A 14,406-nucleotide genomic window follows, 5' to 3' on the forward strand; every position below is an offset into this window, starting at 1 on the left:
CAGAGCAGGTAAGTCCTTTGTCCGAGGTGCCAACCTCGTAAATGGCACAGCACCTCCGACGGCCCAGCACGGCCGGCAGGACGGGGCGTGGCCAAGCCAGAAAGCGCAGGAAGGTCCCAGATGTCCAGTCTCTGAGCTCAGAAGGGAGAAGCATCTGGAACACCTAATGCCTTTCCCGCGCCTTCGCCTGGGGGGTAGGGAAAGCCGTGAGCTGCAAGCCTGCTTCAGGGCCCGGCCTCCCCTGCGCCTCCCCGCCGGCCGCACTGCTGCTGAGCAGCTCCACTTGCTCCGTGCCCTCTTGCACACACAGCCCCGTTGGAGGAGGGAGAGAGCCAATGTCGGGGGGCAGCCAGGGTAGCCGGGGTGCAGGCCCACCACACGTCACCCAGCATCGTGACAGCGGGAGACTTCCCTGCTCCGGCACCTTGAGAAGCGGGGGGATGGGCGTGACCCCTTCTCTTACTCTCACCTCTTGGTTTTGCCTGCTTCTCCGGCAACCAAGCGCTTGTGGGGTGTCCCACCGGCCCGGCAGTGTTTACGGATCAGTGTCTGTGTCCAGGCACTGGGCCAGGCCCCTGCTCACCACCCCCGGGAGGCGGGACAGCGGTGAGCCCGGCCCCTCCCGAGCACCGGGACCTGGTCCGCAGGGCGCGAAGGTGTCGTTGGGAAGGTAGATATGCACTCACGCCTCCCCAGGGAGCAGCTAAAGCAAGGGTGGGCAAACTTTTTGACTCGAGGGCCACAATGGGTTCTTAAACTGGACCGGAGGGCCGGAACAAAAGCATGGATGGAGTGTTTGTGTGAACTAATATAAATTCAAAGTAAAGGAGCGGAGGGGAGAGCTCTTTCGGCTCCGCGGGCCGGATAGAACAGCCGAACGGGCCGGAATCGGCCCGTGGGCCGTAGTTTGCCCACGGCTGAGCTAAAGGCTGAGCCGGCCTCTCATTAGCACAACGGAAGTTTAGTGCCAGCACATGAACCTGAGAGGCGGGCGCAGGCAGGTGCTGGGGGGCTGGCGGGGAGGGGCCCCGCCTCACTCACACCCCTGCCACGTGCCGAGGGTGGGCTGAGCCTTACCTACCCAGGCTGGTGTGGCGAGAGGTTACCCTGTTCCGACCGGCGTGGCGGGAAGGTCACTTGGTTGCGCTCCTGCTGACCCCAGTCCTTGGGGCGGGAAAAGCAGCAATCGTCCGGGTCTTGTTCCTCCCCAAGGCCACACGTTTTCAGGAAAAGAACAGTCGCAGACCAGGGCGCGGGGATGCTCCCTGTGCGCTGGGCGCGGCAGGGCCAGGTCACAGGGACCCGGGAAGAGCCTCTGGGCTGAGCCAGTGCTGTCTCTGCCGGCCGCCGGGAGGGTCAGGGAAAGCAGCGCCCGTCCCGGCGGGCCTGTCCCTTCCATCCAGGGAGAGGGCCTCGTCCGCCGGAGGCGCAGACCAGCGGGGACGGGCTGCTCTCACCCTGGGGGCACAGGCTCCTGGTCCCTCCAAGCCCGAAGGGGCCCTGAGCCAGGACAGAGGCCTGGGGAGGTGTCACCCTTTGCCAAGGCCACCGCCGGCAGCAGAGCCCGCACGAACTCCATGGCGGCCCAGTGCCCTGCTCTCCCCACCCCCATTCCTCCCGTTTGTGTTGGAGCTTAAGGACCAGGTCCCTTTCAGTCCCTCAAGCCCCGGTGCCCACCTGCCAGCCATGCACTGTAGGCCTGTGTGGCACGGCCTGAGTGGGGACCTGTCCCTCCCGCCCAGCTGCACCGGCTCTGTTGGAGTTTACGCAACAGCCAGGAGGAGAGGGTGGACCTGGATGCAGAGATGCAAATGAGGAGAACTGCACTGCAGACGCAGCCCGGTGAGGAGGGGCCGCAGCCTGGTGGGGGGGGGGGTGCTCGGGGGCGGGGGGGGGACCTGCGCTGCCTCCCCGGCACCGCCGCCAGCGCCACCTCCGGGCATGCGTTCCAGGCAGAGGCCCTGGCTTTCCGGTTTCTTTCGATGCCTTGGGGGCCTGTGGGCTGCTGAGGGAGAGGCCCCTCGGACATCTCTGCGGAGCCGTCTGGCTGGAGAGACCCACGTGGAGCCATCAGCCAGAGCACTGGGCCACCCCTAGAGGGCGGAGCAGGGGGAGGAGGAGAGAAGGGGTCCCTCGTGAAGCACAGGGGCATCCAGGCCACCCGGAGGAGCCAGTGGGGGGGAGGGGGAGGAGAACAGTGCTTGGTGACCTGGAAGCATTGCAGGGGTGCCTGACCCACCCACTGAGGCAGATGCTGACAGCGAAGAATGATGCCTAAGAACCGGCTGCTGGCTTAGCCACCGAGAGCAGCATGGGGGCGGGGGGCGGGGGGGCTACACAGGAATTCAGAGGGAGAGGGTTTCTCACAGGGGGGCAGGAGATAGTCTGTAAGGGGGAGCAGCCCCACCTAAGAGGGTGCCAGGTCCGAGGACAGCTAGACTTCATCCAAGCACGAATTGAGAGAGCATTCCAGACAGAGCTGCATGCCTGCAGGCCCAGAGGAAGGGTCCCGGCAGGTCAGGTCAGGAAAGGACGATGCCTGAGCTTCTCGGACCCTGACGCAGCAGGATAAGGCCTAAGGAGATTACCCTGAGTCCAGGCAGGGGGTGTGGGGAGGCTGTGAGACTGGGGGAGGGAGGAAGGGAAGAGGCTGCCAGAGGCGAAGGCAGTGCCTGAGGGTCCCCTCGCCCTCCTGCCAGGGCAGGTCAGAGCCCAAAGGCCTGGGCTCCCTCTGACACATGCAGAGGAGACCTGGGGTGGGTGGGCTCCTGGGACTTCCGCCCGGCAGTGTGTGGGGGGGTGACCCCGTGAGCAAGGCTACCCATCACCCGGAGGATACAGGCTCCCTGGGCATTTCTCTAACGGGACTGGCTCTGCGCCCACAGGGTGCCAGGTGCTCGTTCTGGGGCACCTCTCGATTCCTCTTCGCCCCGTCCCACTGTCATGGGTGGTGGTGATGACAGTGCCTAACATTGACCACCCATTTGGGACGTGCCAGCGCTGTCAAAATTATCCCCATCCATGAAAAGTACAGCTGTTACTTTCCAGATGGGGAGACTGAGGCATGGAACAGCTAATGACTTGCCCCAGGGTCCATAGAGGACTAGGCGGTGGTGGGCCTGGGATTCGGACACAGGCAGCCTGACTCCAAAGCGTGGGCCCTTGGCCGCTGGCCCATCCCCTCCCATCACGCTGCTCCGAGGCTGTTGTCAAGCGATCCGTCGCCTTTCATGTGCGCCTCCTCTTTGGGCCTGGCAGCTGCGGGCGGTGTGATGACGTGCGTCAGAGAGAGCAGGCCAGGGTGTGCTGCTCCGGCCTCTCCGCACCCATAGCAGATGCCGCTGTCCCCGGCTTGGGTCCTCCGCCTGCAGCCACCCTGCCCCTGTAACAGGGGCTCCTCCATCCCTGGCGATGGGTTCCACATTCCTGGTGCCACCTCGGCCTCAGGAGCAGCTGGCTTGGAGGCTGCCCAAGGCACAGAGTGCGTTCCGGCACACTGCTGGGCACCCGCTCCCACCCAACCGTGCTTGACACCAAGGAGGAAGCCGCCCCAGGCCGCTGCTGGGTCAGAGGGACGCCGGCGCTGGCCGTGGTGCTGACCGCGCCGAGCACGCGCTGTGCTGACGGGCCAAGTTTAAGACCCTGAGTTAGGTGTTTACACAGAGTCGGCCTCGAGAAATCTCCTGTAATCCCTAGACTTCCCCCTTGCCTCCTGGGGGACACCACTGATTCACCCCAGCCTGCAGAGCCTCATCCTGGGCCCTGAGACGTTCCTGCGATGCTGCAAAGGGGGCAGTGTCTGTTTGAGGAGTCAGCAGCCGTCTTCATCCGGGGGGTGGGGGGGGTGGGGGGGGGGGAGTGGGCAGGGGGCAGGGGAGCAGCCGCTTGCCCTCGGCCTGCAGAGCTGCGCTGGGCAGTGTGGCCGAGACAGGAGTGTGGGCATGTCGAGCAAACCTGGGTCAGCCCGCTCTGTGACAGCAGAGGCCCCTCAACCTCTCCGCCACCCAGTCCAGGGGCCCTGGGCCCAGCCGAAGGCTCTGCCCATAGAAGGCAAGCGTGGCCCAGGCAGCCCCACCGCCCCCACATGTTCCCCTCAACCTCGTCCACGCTCCCCGTCTCTGCGGGAGGTGGTAGGTCCCTTAGCAGGGGTCGGGGACTGTTCACATCAGAGCAAGGCTGAGATGGGATCCCCTACGGAACGTTTGCGCCTGCGCCTCCTGACCTCTGCCCTCTGTTCCAGGGGTCAGAAAGGGGACCAAGGGCTGCTTCTGGAATGCCTTGGACATATACTGTGGCCTGGAGGCGAGGCAAAGCGCCAAGCTGGCCCCAGAGAAGGAGACCGAGGCGAAGACGCAGGAGCACGGGGCCACGCCTGAAGACACAGAGCAGAGCGGCTCACCTGAAGGGACTCAGCACCGGGAGGCGCTGGCGTCGCCATTCTGGAGAAAAGTTGCCAATGTCAGCGGGCTCCTCTTGCTCCTGATCACAGCCCTGTTCCACGTCCTCTACCACTGACGTCCTCTACCAGCACGGAGCGTCGGGGAGGGGCAAACCCTGCCACCCCAGACGCCCTCGTCCTCGTGGGGAAACGCCCACGGGGGTGGGGCCCCAGGTCACACTAACGAAAATGCCCCAGGCACCCAGCAGGTGCCACCAGCCGCAGGGACAGAGCGGAGTCCACCCTGGTGCAGGGCCACGCAGGTGAGAGCATCTGCCTCGTGACAACAGGACTCACTTCTCCAAATGGCTCTCCCACATAAACACTGACTTTCACTTCGAGTTAATTCTGGCTTTTCGTCGCTAGATGTATTGGGTTTTTGCTTATGTTTATTTTACTGTCACCATGTCCTTCCTGTACTGACCTCCATTTGCCTGTTCTCTCCTCCTGTTTAAACGTGCGGCCCTGCGGGCCAAGATGCTGTGTAGCGTGAGCACCCCCATGCTGGGCTCCTACCGCACGGTGTGCCCACGGATGACCACGCAGGCTAGCTGGTGCGCATCTGCCTGGGATGGGAATGTGGGCTCCTGCTGGGCCGGGCAGGGGCTGAGGCAGCCTCCGCCCCAGCAAGCAGGCTCCCCTCCCCCTTCACACCGGCTGAGCTGCCGTGTCATCCTTGCCGGGCCCTGCCCAGCCCCTCCCAGCCTGCCAGCCATTGGGATGTCATTGGAGTTGGGTCCAGGGGTGAGAGTCCCTTGAGCTGTCACACAGGCCACTCCTGGCTGGGTGCCTGCAGGGCTCCCTCCTAGTCCTCAGACCTGAGCAAAGGGTCTGCGCCTTTAAATATATTTTATTGATATTTTACAGAGAGGGAGGGAGAGGGATAGATAGTCAGAAACATCGATGAGAGAGAAACATCCATCAGCTGCCTCCTGCACACCTCCTACTGGGGATGTGCCCGCAACCAAGGTACATGCCCTTGACCGGAATCGAACCCGGGACCCTTCAGTCCACAGGCCGACACTCTATCCACCGAGCCAAACTGGTTTCGGCGGGTCTGCGCCTTTAGGAGTCTCAGCGCTTGAAGTGACTGGGGAGACATCGCCATCACACCCCGAGGGGGCACTAGCACGGCAGCTCCTCGTCCCCCGGCTCAGTCTTATTTTTTAAATGTGTTTTTGTTGATTTCCGAGAGGAAGGGGGAGGGAGAGAGAGAAACATCAAGGATGACAGAGTCATGGGTCGGCTGCCTTCTGCTCACCTCCTACTGGGGATCGAGCCCGCAACCTGAGCCTGTGCCCTTGGCCAGAATCAAACCCAGGACCCTTCCATCTGCCGGCCAGCACTCTACCCACGGAGCCCTCGTTTCATTCTTGAGCTGCCATTTTTGAGTTCCTACCATATGCCAGATGCTGCAAGAGAACAGCCGTGAGCAGAGCTCGTGGCCTGGGGGAAACACCGGTGGACTTAGGGTCACGGAAGGCCTGCCGGCCAGGCCCCTGCCACCTTAACGACTGCCAGCGCTTCGCGCGCCTGCTGCTCTCCACCGGGGGTAAGAACAGGACACGAGCCACAGAAGCACCCTGTGAAAAAAAGAGAATTAGCCACATTTCACAGGAGGAGACCGGGGCTCGGCAAGGGACCTTAATGTGTAGGGAGAGTGGTGAGGCCTGAAGCAGCTCTGCCGACACCAGGCCTTCGCTGTCCCTCCGCGCACTGTGCACGCTCAGGAGCGCCCCGCTGGGCGCCCACCTCGCCTCGGGTCAGCGAAGGCCTCCCCGAACCGGAGGAGGAGGCCCGTGAGCGGGGTGACAGGAGGCAGGCCCAGCCAAGCAGGGACCCTAGGAGAGGAGGCCCGTGTCCGGCAGGTGAGCCTGGGCGGGGTCGAGGGAGAAGGGCCGGCCCAGAGGACAGCTGTGAGAAACACCGAGACCCTGGACCCCAAAGCACGGTCCTGGCGGCTGGGAGGCAGCGCCCTTGGCTGGGAGCCTTGGGGAGGCTGTGGTTGAGGCGAGCTGGGGACCTCAGGAAGGGGAGCCCCGGCACTCCTGTTTTCCTAAAGAAGAGGTTTCTCTCAGGGGACCTTTTGAAGAAGAGGTTCACCTGACCCAGCCGGGCCCAGCAGCCAGTCCCTGCCCGGCCAGGGGGCTCAGGGGTTGAGCGTGGACCTAAGAAGCAGGAGGTCACGGTTCGATTCCCGGTCAGGGCACAGGCCCGGGTTGCGGGCTGCATCCCCAGTGGGGGGCGTGCAGGAGGCAGCCGATCCATGACTCTCTCATCATTGATGTTTCTCCCTCTCCCTTTCTCTCTGTATTCAAATTTATTTATTTTTTTTTAAGCACACAAATACGCCCTCTTGGACCTGTTCAGGCTAATCCTCCAGTTCCAGGGACTTCTCTGTTTCCTCTAGAAAACAGAGGACAGCCAGGGGGCGCTCACTTGGGAATGCTGGCTCGGCTGGTGTTTACTCTGGGCTGGGGGAGTGGGCATGCCAGGAGCCAGGGGGGTCCTGTCCCACAGGGAACGTGACTGCTGGGAGGTGATAGAATGAGGGAGATCTTGGTGGAGGCCAGGAGCCCCCAAAAGCTCACGGGGAAAAATTAAGGCTCGACTCAGCCCAGAGGAATGAGTCCAGCCCTGGAGCTAAGCCTGCGCCTGCAGCTTCTCCAGCAGAGGTCAGAGCTGGCTGGAGACCAGTCACCCCACCGAACCAGGCAGTGATGGGCGGGGGAGATGACGGGGTCCCCCCCACCCCCCGCAGACCTAACCTCCCCCTCCCCCCAGCTCTTCCGCCACCTCAGCCAATTTCTCTGGGGGAGAAGCAAACCAGGCCTGGGCCAGGGAGGCTGGGTGGGGGCGGTGCCAGGAGGCCTGCCTGGAGCTCCCTGGGGCACCTCCTGCCCGGAGAGGGGGATTGGCTGTTTGGGAGGAAGGGCTTAAGGAGCATCTGCCCTGAGCGCTTGTCCCTGGCGGGGCCTCGGGCAGCACCCTCCTTCAGCAGGAGCGCACACCAGTGACACCTTTTTTTTTGGTTCATCCTCATCCGAGGATATTTTTCCATTGATTTTTAGAGAGTGGGAGGGAGAGGGAGAGACAGAGAGAAGTATCAATTGGTTGCCTCCTACACACCCCAACCAGGGCCCGGGAACCTGCAACCGAGGTACATGCCCTTGACCGGAACCGAATCCAGGACCCTTCAGTGCGAGGGCTGAGGCTCTAGCAAAACTGGCTAGGGCTGGGGTGACACCTTTGACCTTCCTGCTACCAGTGTGGGGAGGGAGCAGACCTGGCTGAGCAGGGCCGTGCCCAGCCACACCCCGTGGGCCTGGTCAGTTCGGTGTCCGAAGCTTGGGTAATGCCTGGTCCAGCTGTGTTCCCCTCCCCTCCCCCCCAACTCCCCGCCCCCGTGTCTTGTCCCTGAAGGCTCAGCCCTGCCCGCTACCTGCTGAGGGGACTCGTGGCCCCAGCAGAGAGCAGCGCTGCCTCCCACCTGTCCCTGGGCCCTGGGTTCAGCCTGTGCTGCCTCGCCTGGCCGCCTGTGACCTGGCCCTTCCCGGCGGACGTGTCCTCTTTGGCAGGAGGGGGGGGAGCGAGCGAGAGAGAGATGACCAGGCTCCATGAACATCAAGTGACAGGCAGCCCCGAGAGACAGCCATTCGGCCCCTTTATTCGGGTCTGGCCGCGGGGGAGGCTCAGGGTTTCCACTCAATGACCTTGATGGCCACCTGGGCCGCCCGCTGCACGGCCTCGCTGGGGTCCCCCTCGAGGACTCGGAAGGTGTGCACTTGGGCCTTCAGGACCTTGCGGCCCTCGGGGGCCTCCGCCAGCATGGTGAGGGCCTTGATGGCGTTCAGGCGGGCCTTCTGCAGGGACGAGACCAGCAGGCTCTGCAGCGGGTAGATGGCTTCCGCGTCCAGGGCCGCGTACTTCCCTGTGGGCGGCCAGCACCAGGGTTCCCGCGGGGCCTCTGCCCACCTCCGCACCCCTCCCCGGGCCTCCCCAGCCTCCAGCCTGCATGTCCTCGGGGGAGGCGCCACCTGCTACCGGAGCTCCCTCATTACCCCCCGCGCAGGCCCCTGCACCCCCCTCTGCCTCCAGCCCAGGTCAGGCCCCGTCCTCTCCTGCCCCTCCAGCCCCCTAACTGGCTTCTCCCCTTCCATCCTGGTGGCTGCCCTCAACCCCACCTTTACAAGGCAACCCAAGGGTCTCTTAAAAATGAATACCCAGCCCCGCTGGGTGGGGCTCAGTGGTTGAGCGTTGACCCAGGAACCAAGAGATCACCGGTTCGATTCCTGGTTGTGGGCTCGATCCCCAGTAAGGGGCGTGCAGGAGGCGGCCAATCAATGACTCTCTCATCACTGGTGTTTCTCTCTCTCTCTCCCTCTCCATTTCTTTCTGAAATAAAATTTAAAGAAAAGCTGGGCGGGGTAGCCAACATGCTGGCAAGCTGTGGTGACCCCCACACACACCACGCCTACCACCAGGCCCCCACCCGCCCACCTGGACCCCAGCCCCGGCTGCCTCACCTTCCGTGGTCACCGTGGCGTACATGAGGGCCCCCGCGGCGTTGGCCTGCACCTCCTCCACCGGGTCTCTCAGCAGGTGCACCAGGATGGGGATGACATCATGCCGCCACACCTGCTTCTTGCCCTCCAGAGGGATGCTAGGGCCAGAGGGGGGACCGTCAGTGCTTGGGTGGAGCAAGGGAGCAGGACCTAGGGCCAGCCGAGGGGGACACCAGAGACAAGGACTTGTGCTGGGACCGTCCCTGTGGTCAGGCCTGGCCAAGGCCTGGGCCCCAGGGGGCAAGGGAGCATGGACGGGAAGTTTGAGCCTCAGACCATCTGGGAACCTGGCCAGGGGCCGCTAAAGGTGAGACCACCCGGAGCCAGGGGGCGGTGGAGCCTTGCCCTAAGGCCGTGGTCGGCAAAATGCGGCTCACGAGCCACATGCGGCTCTTTGGCCCCTTGAGTGTGGCTCTTCCACAAAATACCATGGCCTGGGCGAGTCTATTTTGAAGAAGTGTTAGAAGAAGTTTAAGTTTAAAAAATTTGGCTCTCAAAAGAAATTTCAATCGTTGTACTGTTGATATTTGGCTCTGTGGACGAATGAGTTTGCCGACCACTGCCCTAAGGTATCACAGGGAGAAACCCGACGGTTCCCCAGCCCAACGCAGAGGAGCAGGGCGGGGGGCCGGGGCGGGAGACGGGGAACCACAGGAAGACGACTATCTCCGTAAGAAGCCCAGCTACCAGGACCGAAGCCGGGCAAACAGCAGCCACCTCAGGCGAGATAACCTTTCTGGTCACTTTTTAAATACATATTTTTATTCATTTCCAAGAGGAAGGGAGGAGAGAGAGAGAAACATCCATGATGAGAGAGAAGCCTGGATCGGCTGCCTCCTGCATGTCCCTACTGGGGATGGAGCTCACAACCTGGGCCTGTGCCCTTACCGGGAATCGAACCCTGACCTCCTGGTTCATAGGTCAGCGCTCAACCCCTGAGCCACGCCGGCTGGGCTTTTTGGTCACTTTCAATCCTGGCATCGCACGACGCTGTGGAGATGAAAGTGGTGGACTCCCGGGGAGCTTCACCCCACTGGCCTCCACGGGGAGGGGTCCTGTGCACTGTGAGATGGGGAGCGGCCTCCCTGGGCCCTGCCCACTCTGTGCCAGGGGCACCCCCACCCTCCCACACTGCAACACCAGGACCGTCTCCCCACGGATGTGCCGCTTGTCTCCTGGGGGAGGGGGGCGGGCAGAGCTCCTGGACCCGCTGTGAGGCCAGCCCGGACCGCCGCCCGCCTGCCCGCTCCGTCCTGTCCCGCGGCCCCGCGGCCGGGCCTCACCTGACGGCGATGAGCGTGCGGGCGGCCTTGCAGCGGATGTTTTCGTTGGGGCTGAGCAGCTTGTCCTTGAGGAAGGGCACCACGCGGCTGTTGAGCGCCTCGGTGGCGTCCTCCTGCAGGCAGGCGGCCAGCGTGTCCAGCAGGATCTCCTGGATGCTCTCCTCCTCCCGGTGCAGCTTGCGCACCAGCGAGGGGATCAGGCCGCTGTGGACGATGCCCTTGGCCCCTGCGGACGGAGAGCGCACTGAGGGGGCGCTGTGCCCCCACCACGCCGGGGTCACGCGGGGTGACAGGCAGGGGTGGGGTCCCCGAGGCCCCCAGGAAGATACCAGCCTTTGGTTGCCTATGACTGGGGGCATCGCTCTTTTATTAAGATGTATTTTTTATTGACTTCAGAGAGGGAAGGGGAGAGAGGGTGGGGGGGAGAGGGAGAGAGAAACAACGAGGAGAGAGAATGATGGGTCGCCTGCCTCCTGCACGCTCCACACTGGGAATGGAGCCCGAAACCCAGGCCTGTGCCCTGACTGGGAATCGAACCCTGACCTCCTGTTCCTCGGCCAACCATCAACCAAGGGGTCTTGAAGTGTCCCACGGAGGGGCTCCACGTGTCATGGCGGGGGCACTGGCGCTGGTAGAAGTCCCTCCTGGGGAATGGCTGCGGGGCTGCCGGGGGAGGAGCACCCAGAACCAGCCCGGTGGCACCCCGAGGGGCCCAGCTCCCAGTGCCCAGAGCAGCACTCACGGGGCAGTGAGCGGGACGCCACCAGGGGCACAGCCCTCCCCCAGCACCGCTGCCTGCCGCCCACCCACCGTGCCCTGCCTCCCCACCAGCTCACACCGCAGCCCCACGGAGGCGGCCCCACAGAGGCGGCCCGGGCAAGCACCTCTCTCTTCCGCCTCCCCAGCTAAGCCTTCTAATTTACTCCAGAGACAAGTAAACAGGTTCATTAGCCTAAAGGTCTCTGAGTGCCAATTAGCACCAGGGTTTCCTCTTTGAAGGCATCACCCCGGTCTTTTTCTCTGGCCCTCAAAGGACATCAAATGGCAGCCCCGGGGTGAGGGGTGGGGTGAGAGGGGCGAGAGGCAGTCAGTGGCCGGCAGAGCCAGCAGCGCCGCCCCGGGCCAGCTTCTCGCTGGGGTGGGGGAGCGGCCATTTGTTCTGGGGTCACTCACGCCAGGAAGAGCAGTTTCCTGATTGCTCAAGAGTCCGGGCTTCTTGAGGTTTACTAAACACGATTTCAAAAAAAGCCTAAGTTGGACTCCTCAGTGTGCCAGCTGTGTGACCTTGGACAAGGCCCTTGGCCTCTCTGAGCCTGGCTTCCTCATTGCCTACCAGGTAGGGGGTTGGGCGATGCCAATGGGGTAGCAGGTGGGAACGGGCTCTGTGCAAGGGACTGTCACCGTGGGCCCAGGACATCTGGGCCCAGCACAGCAAGAGTCTCCCGAATTCCACCAACACGGAGTCCCAGCCGCAAGCAAGAGCCTGCGGGAGTGGGGGGTGGGGGTGGGGGGGGATATAAAGACAGACCCCTGACCGACGCACCCCGCGGCCCCCTGCTCCTGCTGTGCTTCCCCTGCCCCAGGCCTGGGACCCTCAGCCCAGCTCAGAGTGGAGAGGGGCCCATGCCACTTGCCAAGGCCTCTGCTGGCTGATGAGGGACAGGGTCCTGGGGGGAGGAAGTTGTGCATCATCATCCAGTCAGGGCTTGACTGTGGCCCCCCTTGCTATAGGGACTGGCCTTCTAGGGAAACCCAGGGACAGGGACTGCTGCCGGAGCCACAGAGGCGGTGGGGGGGGGGGGCGGCTTGCGGGGAGGCGGCGCACAGGGAGGGGGTCGAAGTCAGAAAGTCGCGATATTGGCCCTGGCCTATTCGGCTCCGTGGATAGAACATCGGCCTGCAAACAGAAGGGTCCCGGGTTCGATTCCGGTCAAGGGCATGTACCTCGGTTGCAGGCTCCTCCCCAGCCCGGGCCCTGGTCGGGGCACATGCAGGAGGCAACCCACCGACGTGTTTCTCCCACATCGATGTTTCTCTCTGTCTCTCCCTCTCTCTCCCACTATAAAAACCAATGGAGCAATACCCTCGGGTGAGGGTTGAAATAAGTAAATAAATAAAGTTGCGGTCTTGGAGGTCATCACCACCTGATGAGGAAACCGAGGCCGAGAGGCAACTCAGGGGCCCGAGGCCACACAGCAGCGGGGCGGGGCGGGCCCTCGGCTCCCGGGCCTCCTCTCTCGGCCTCTGCCGGCAGCATGCTGAGCACGGGGGCCGGTTTGTTTGAGACGGAGGGAGGAAATTAAAAACGGAACGCGTGCCGGGTGGGCCTCGCTGCTCGCTCACTTCGCTGCTGCTCAGCTAAAAGCAGAGTCGGGGCCTGGTTATTTATAACTAACCCAGATCCGCAACGGCATGTCCCAGTGTGTGTGCAGGGGGCGCACAGACCCCCAGGAAACCAACTGGAGGGGCCCAGCCGGCCCGTCACAGCCTGAGAATTGGCCAGCAGCGGGTGGGGAACAGGAGAGGTGGGGCTCACAGCCAGGTCAGCCAGCAGGGGACCATCTCCAGAGGCCCATAGGCAGCACCGCCGGAGCCTGGGGGGGTGGGGAGACTAGGGGGAGCATCAGCGAGGACCCGTCCTTACAGCACAGGTTGCCACGTGTGGAGGGGAGGAATTCCAGGGTCCCAGGGGGCCTGGATGTGCAGGAAGGGAGGCTTGGGGAGCTGGGCCTCGGGGGGACTCAAGGGTGAAGGCACGAGCCACCAGCGTTTGGGGAGGCCCTGATTCAGCGTGGCTGGGTGCGCTCAGCGGCTGGTGAGCCAGAAAGCTCCACTGGGACTGAGGGTCACCATGTCCACAGGTGGACCCCCACGTGGGCTGTGGTTTGGGCATTTCCTGGGGGAAGGGTTGACGCCACCACCACGGGCTCTCCTCAGCCCGCTGCCTCGGGCTGGGCTGGCGAGATGCTGCCAAGTGGGTCGGCCACCAGGGCCTGCTCCTCTTTCCACCACCGAGCCCAGCTGTTGTCTCTGGTCCTGTGGTCCTGGCCAGTAAGCACTCACGACGGAGCGCTGGCCCTGCCCTGGGGACCGCACATCTGTGCCAGGCACCCTGGGCCCCCCTCGACTCACAGTGACTCACCCATCCAGCTTTCGCCTTGTATGGCCCCCCTGCCCTGAGCTCCTGGCACACTGACCCCCACGCCTGTGCCTGCCGTTGCTCGTAGGGACCCTTCTCCGTCCTCGGCTTACTCAGCCTCGCTCCCACAGGCACGGGACATGGCTCACCATGTCTTCCATCTCGAGACACACCCTCCCCGTGGCTCTGGCACCCTCCACGGCCTGGCTTCCGGGCCACCGAGTCTCCAGCTGCTCCTCCAGCTGCTTAGCAAGCGCCACCACCCTTTCCTCCAGCGTCTCCCACGGGCCCCCTGACGTCTCTGCTTTATTCTCTCGGGACTGACGAGTTGTCATTTTTGTCGTCTGATTCTGCCTATTAGGACAACTCATATTGTGGGAACAGGCCTACTGTAAAGGTAAAGCAAAACATTGTCTTCCTCCCTCTCAAATTTAAAAACACTAACCGGAGCCCCCCCGGCGTGGCTCCGTGGTTGAGCATCGAGCCGTGAACCAGGAGGTCAGGGCACATGTCCGGGGTGTGGGCTCGACCCCCAGTGTGGGGTGTGCAGGAGGCAGTCAACCAACTATTCTCTCTCCTCATTGATGCATCTCTCTCTGCCTCTCCATTCCTCTCTAAAATCAATAATATATATATATTTTATTGTTGATTTCAGAGAGGAACGGATATATATATATATATATATATTTTTTTTTTTTTTAAACTAACCTTAAGCCCTAACCGGTTTGGCTCAATGGATAGAGCGTAGGCCTGCGGACTCAAGGGTCCCAGGTTCGATTCCGGTCAAGGGCATGTACCTTAGTTGTGGGCACATCCCCAGTGGGAGGTGTGCAGGAGGCAGCTGATCAATGTCTCTCTCTCATCAATGTTTCAAACTCTCTATCTCTCTCCCTTCCTCTCTGTAAAAAATCAATAAAATATATTTAAAAAATAAAATAAATAAAATAAACTAACCTTAAAACTCTCCAGTGGGTCTTAGGC

The 14,406-nt window shown here is 62.6% G+C and overlaps 2 protein-coding genes across 2 annotated transcripts in view; one reads left to right on the forward strand and one right to left on the reverse strand.

Moving 5' to 3' along the window:
- Positions 1-4,921, forward strand: part of LOC308238110 (sodium/glucose cotransporter 1-like) — a 30,200-nt gene extending 25,279 nt beyond the window's left edge. The window contains exons 14-15 of the mRNA XM_080649710.1: positions 1,743-1,842; positions 4,241-4,921. Coding sequence (XP_080505836.1) covers positions 1,743-1,842; positions 4,241-4,515 — 375 coding nt within the window. The 3' untranslated portion in view covers positions 4,516-4,921. The remainder of the gene's footprint in view (positions 1-1,742; positions 1,843-4,240) is intronic.
- Positions 4,922-8,031: 3,110 nt separating this feature from the next.
- RSPH14 (radial spoke head 14 homolog) overlaps positions 8,032-14,406 on the reverse strand; it is a 53,290-nt gene continuing 46,915 nt past the window's right edge. The window contains exons 5-7 of the mRNA XM_080649852.1: positions 10,287-10,512; positions 8,965-9,101; positions 8,032-8,369 (exon numbers count right to left, since the gene is read on the reverse strand). Of these exons, the coding sequence (XP_080505978.1) occupies positions 8,131-8,369; positions 8,965-9,101; positions 10,287-10,512 (602 nt within the window). The 3' untranslated portion in view covers positions 8,032-8,130. The remainder of the gene's footprint in view (positions 8,370-8,964; positions 9,102-10,286; positions 10,513-14,406) is intronic.

This window comes from Plecotus auritus (genome assembly GCF_963455305.1).
Source record: "Plecotus auritus genome assembly, chromosome: 13".
Taxonomy (NCBI): Eukaryota; Metazoa; Chordata; class Mammalia; order Chiroptera; family Vespertilionidae; genus Plecotus; species Plecotus auritus.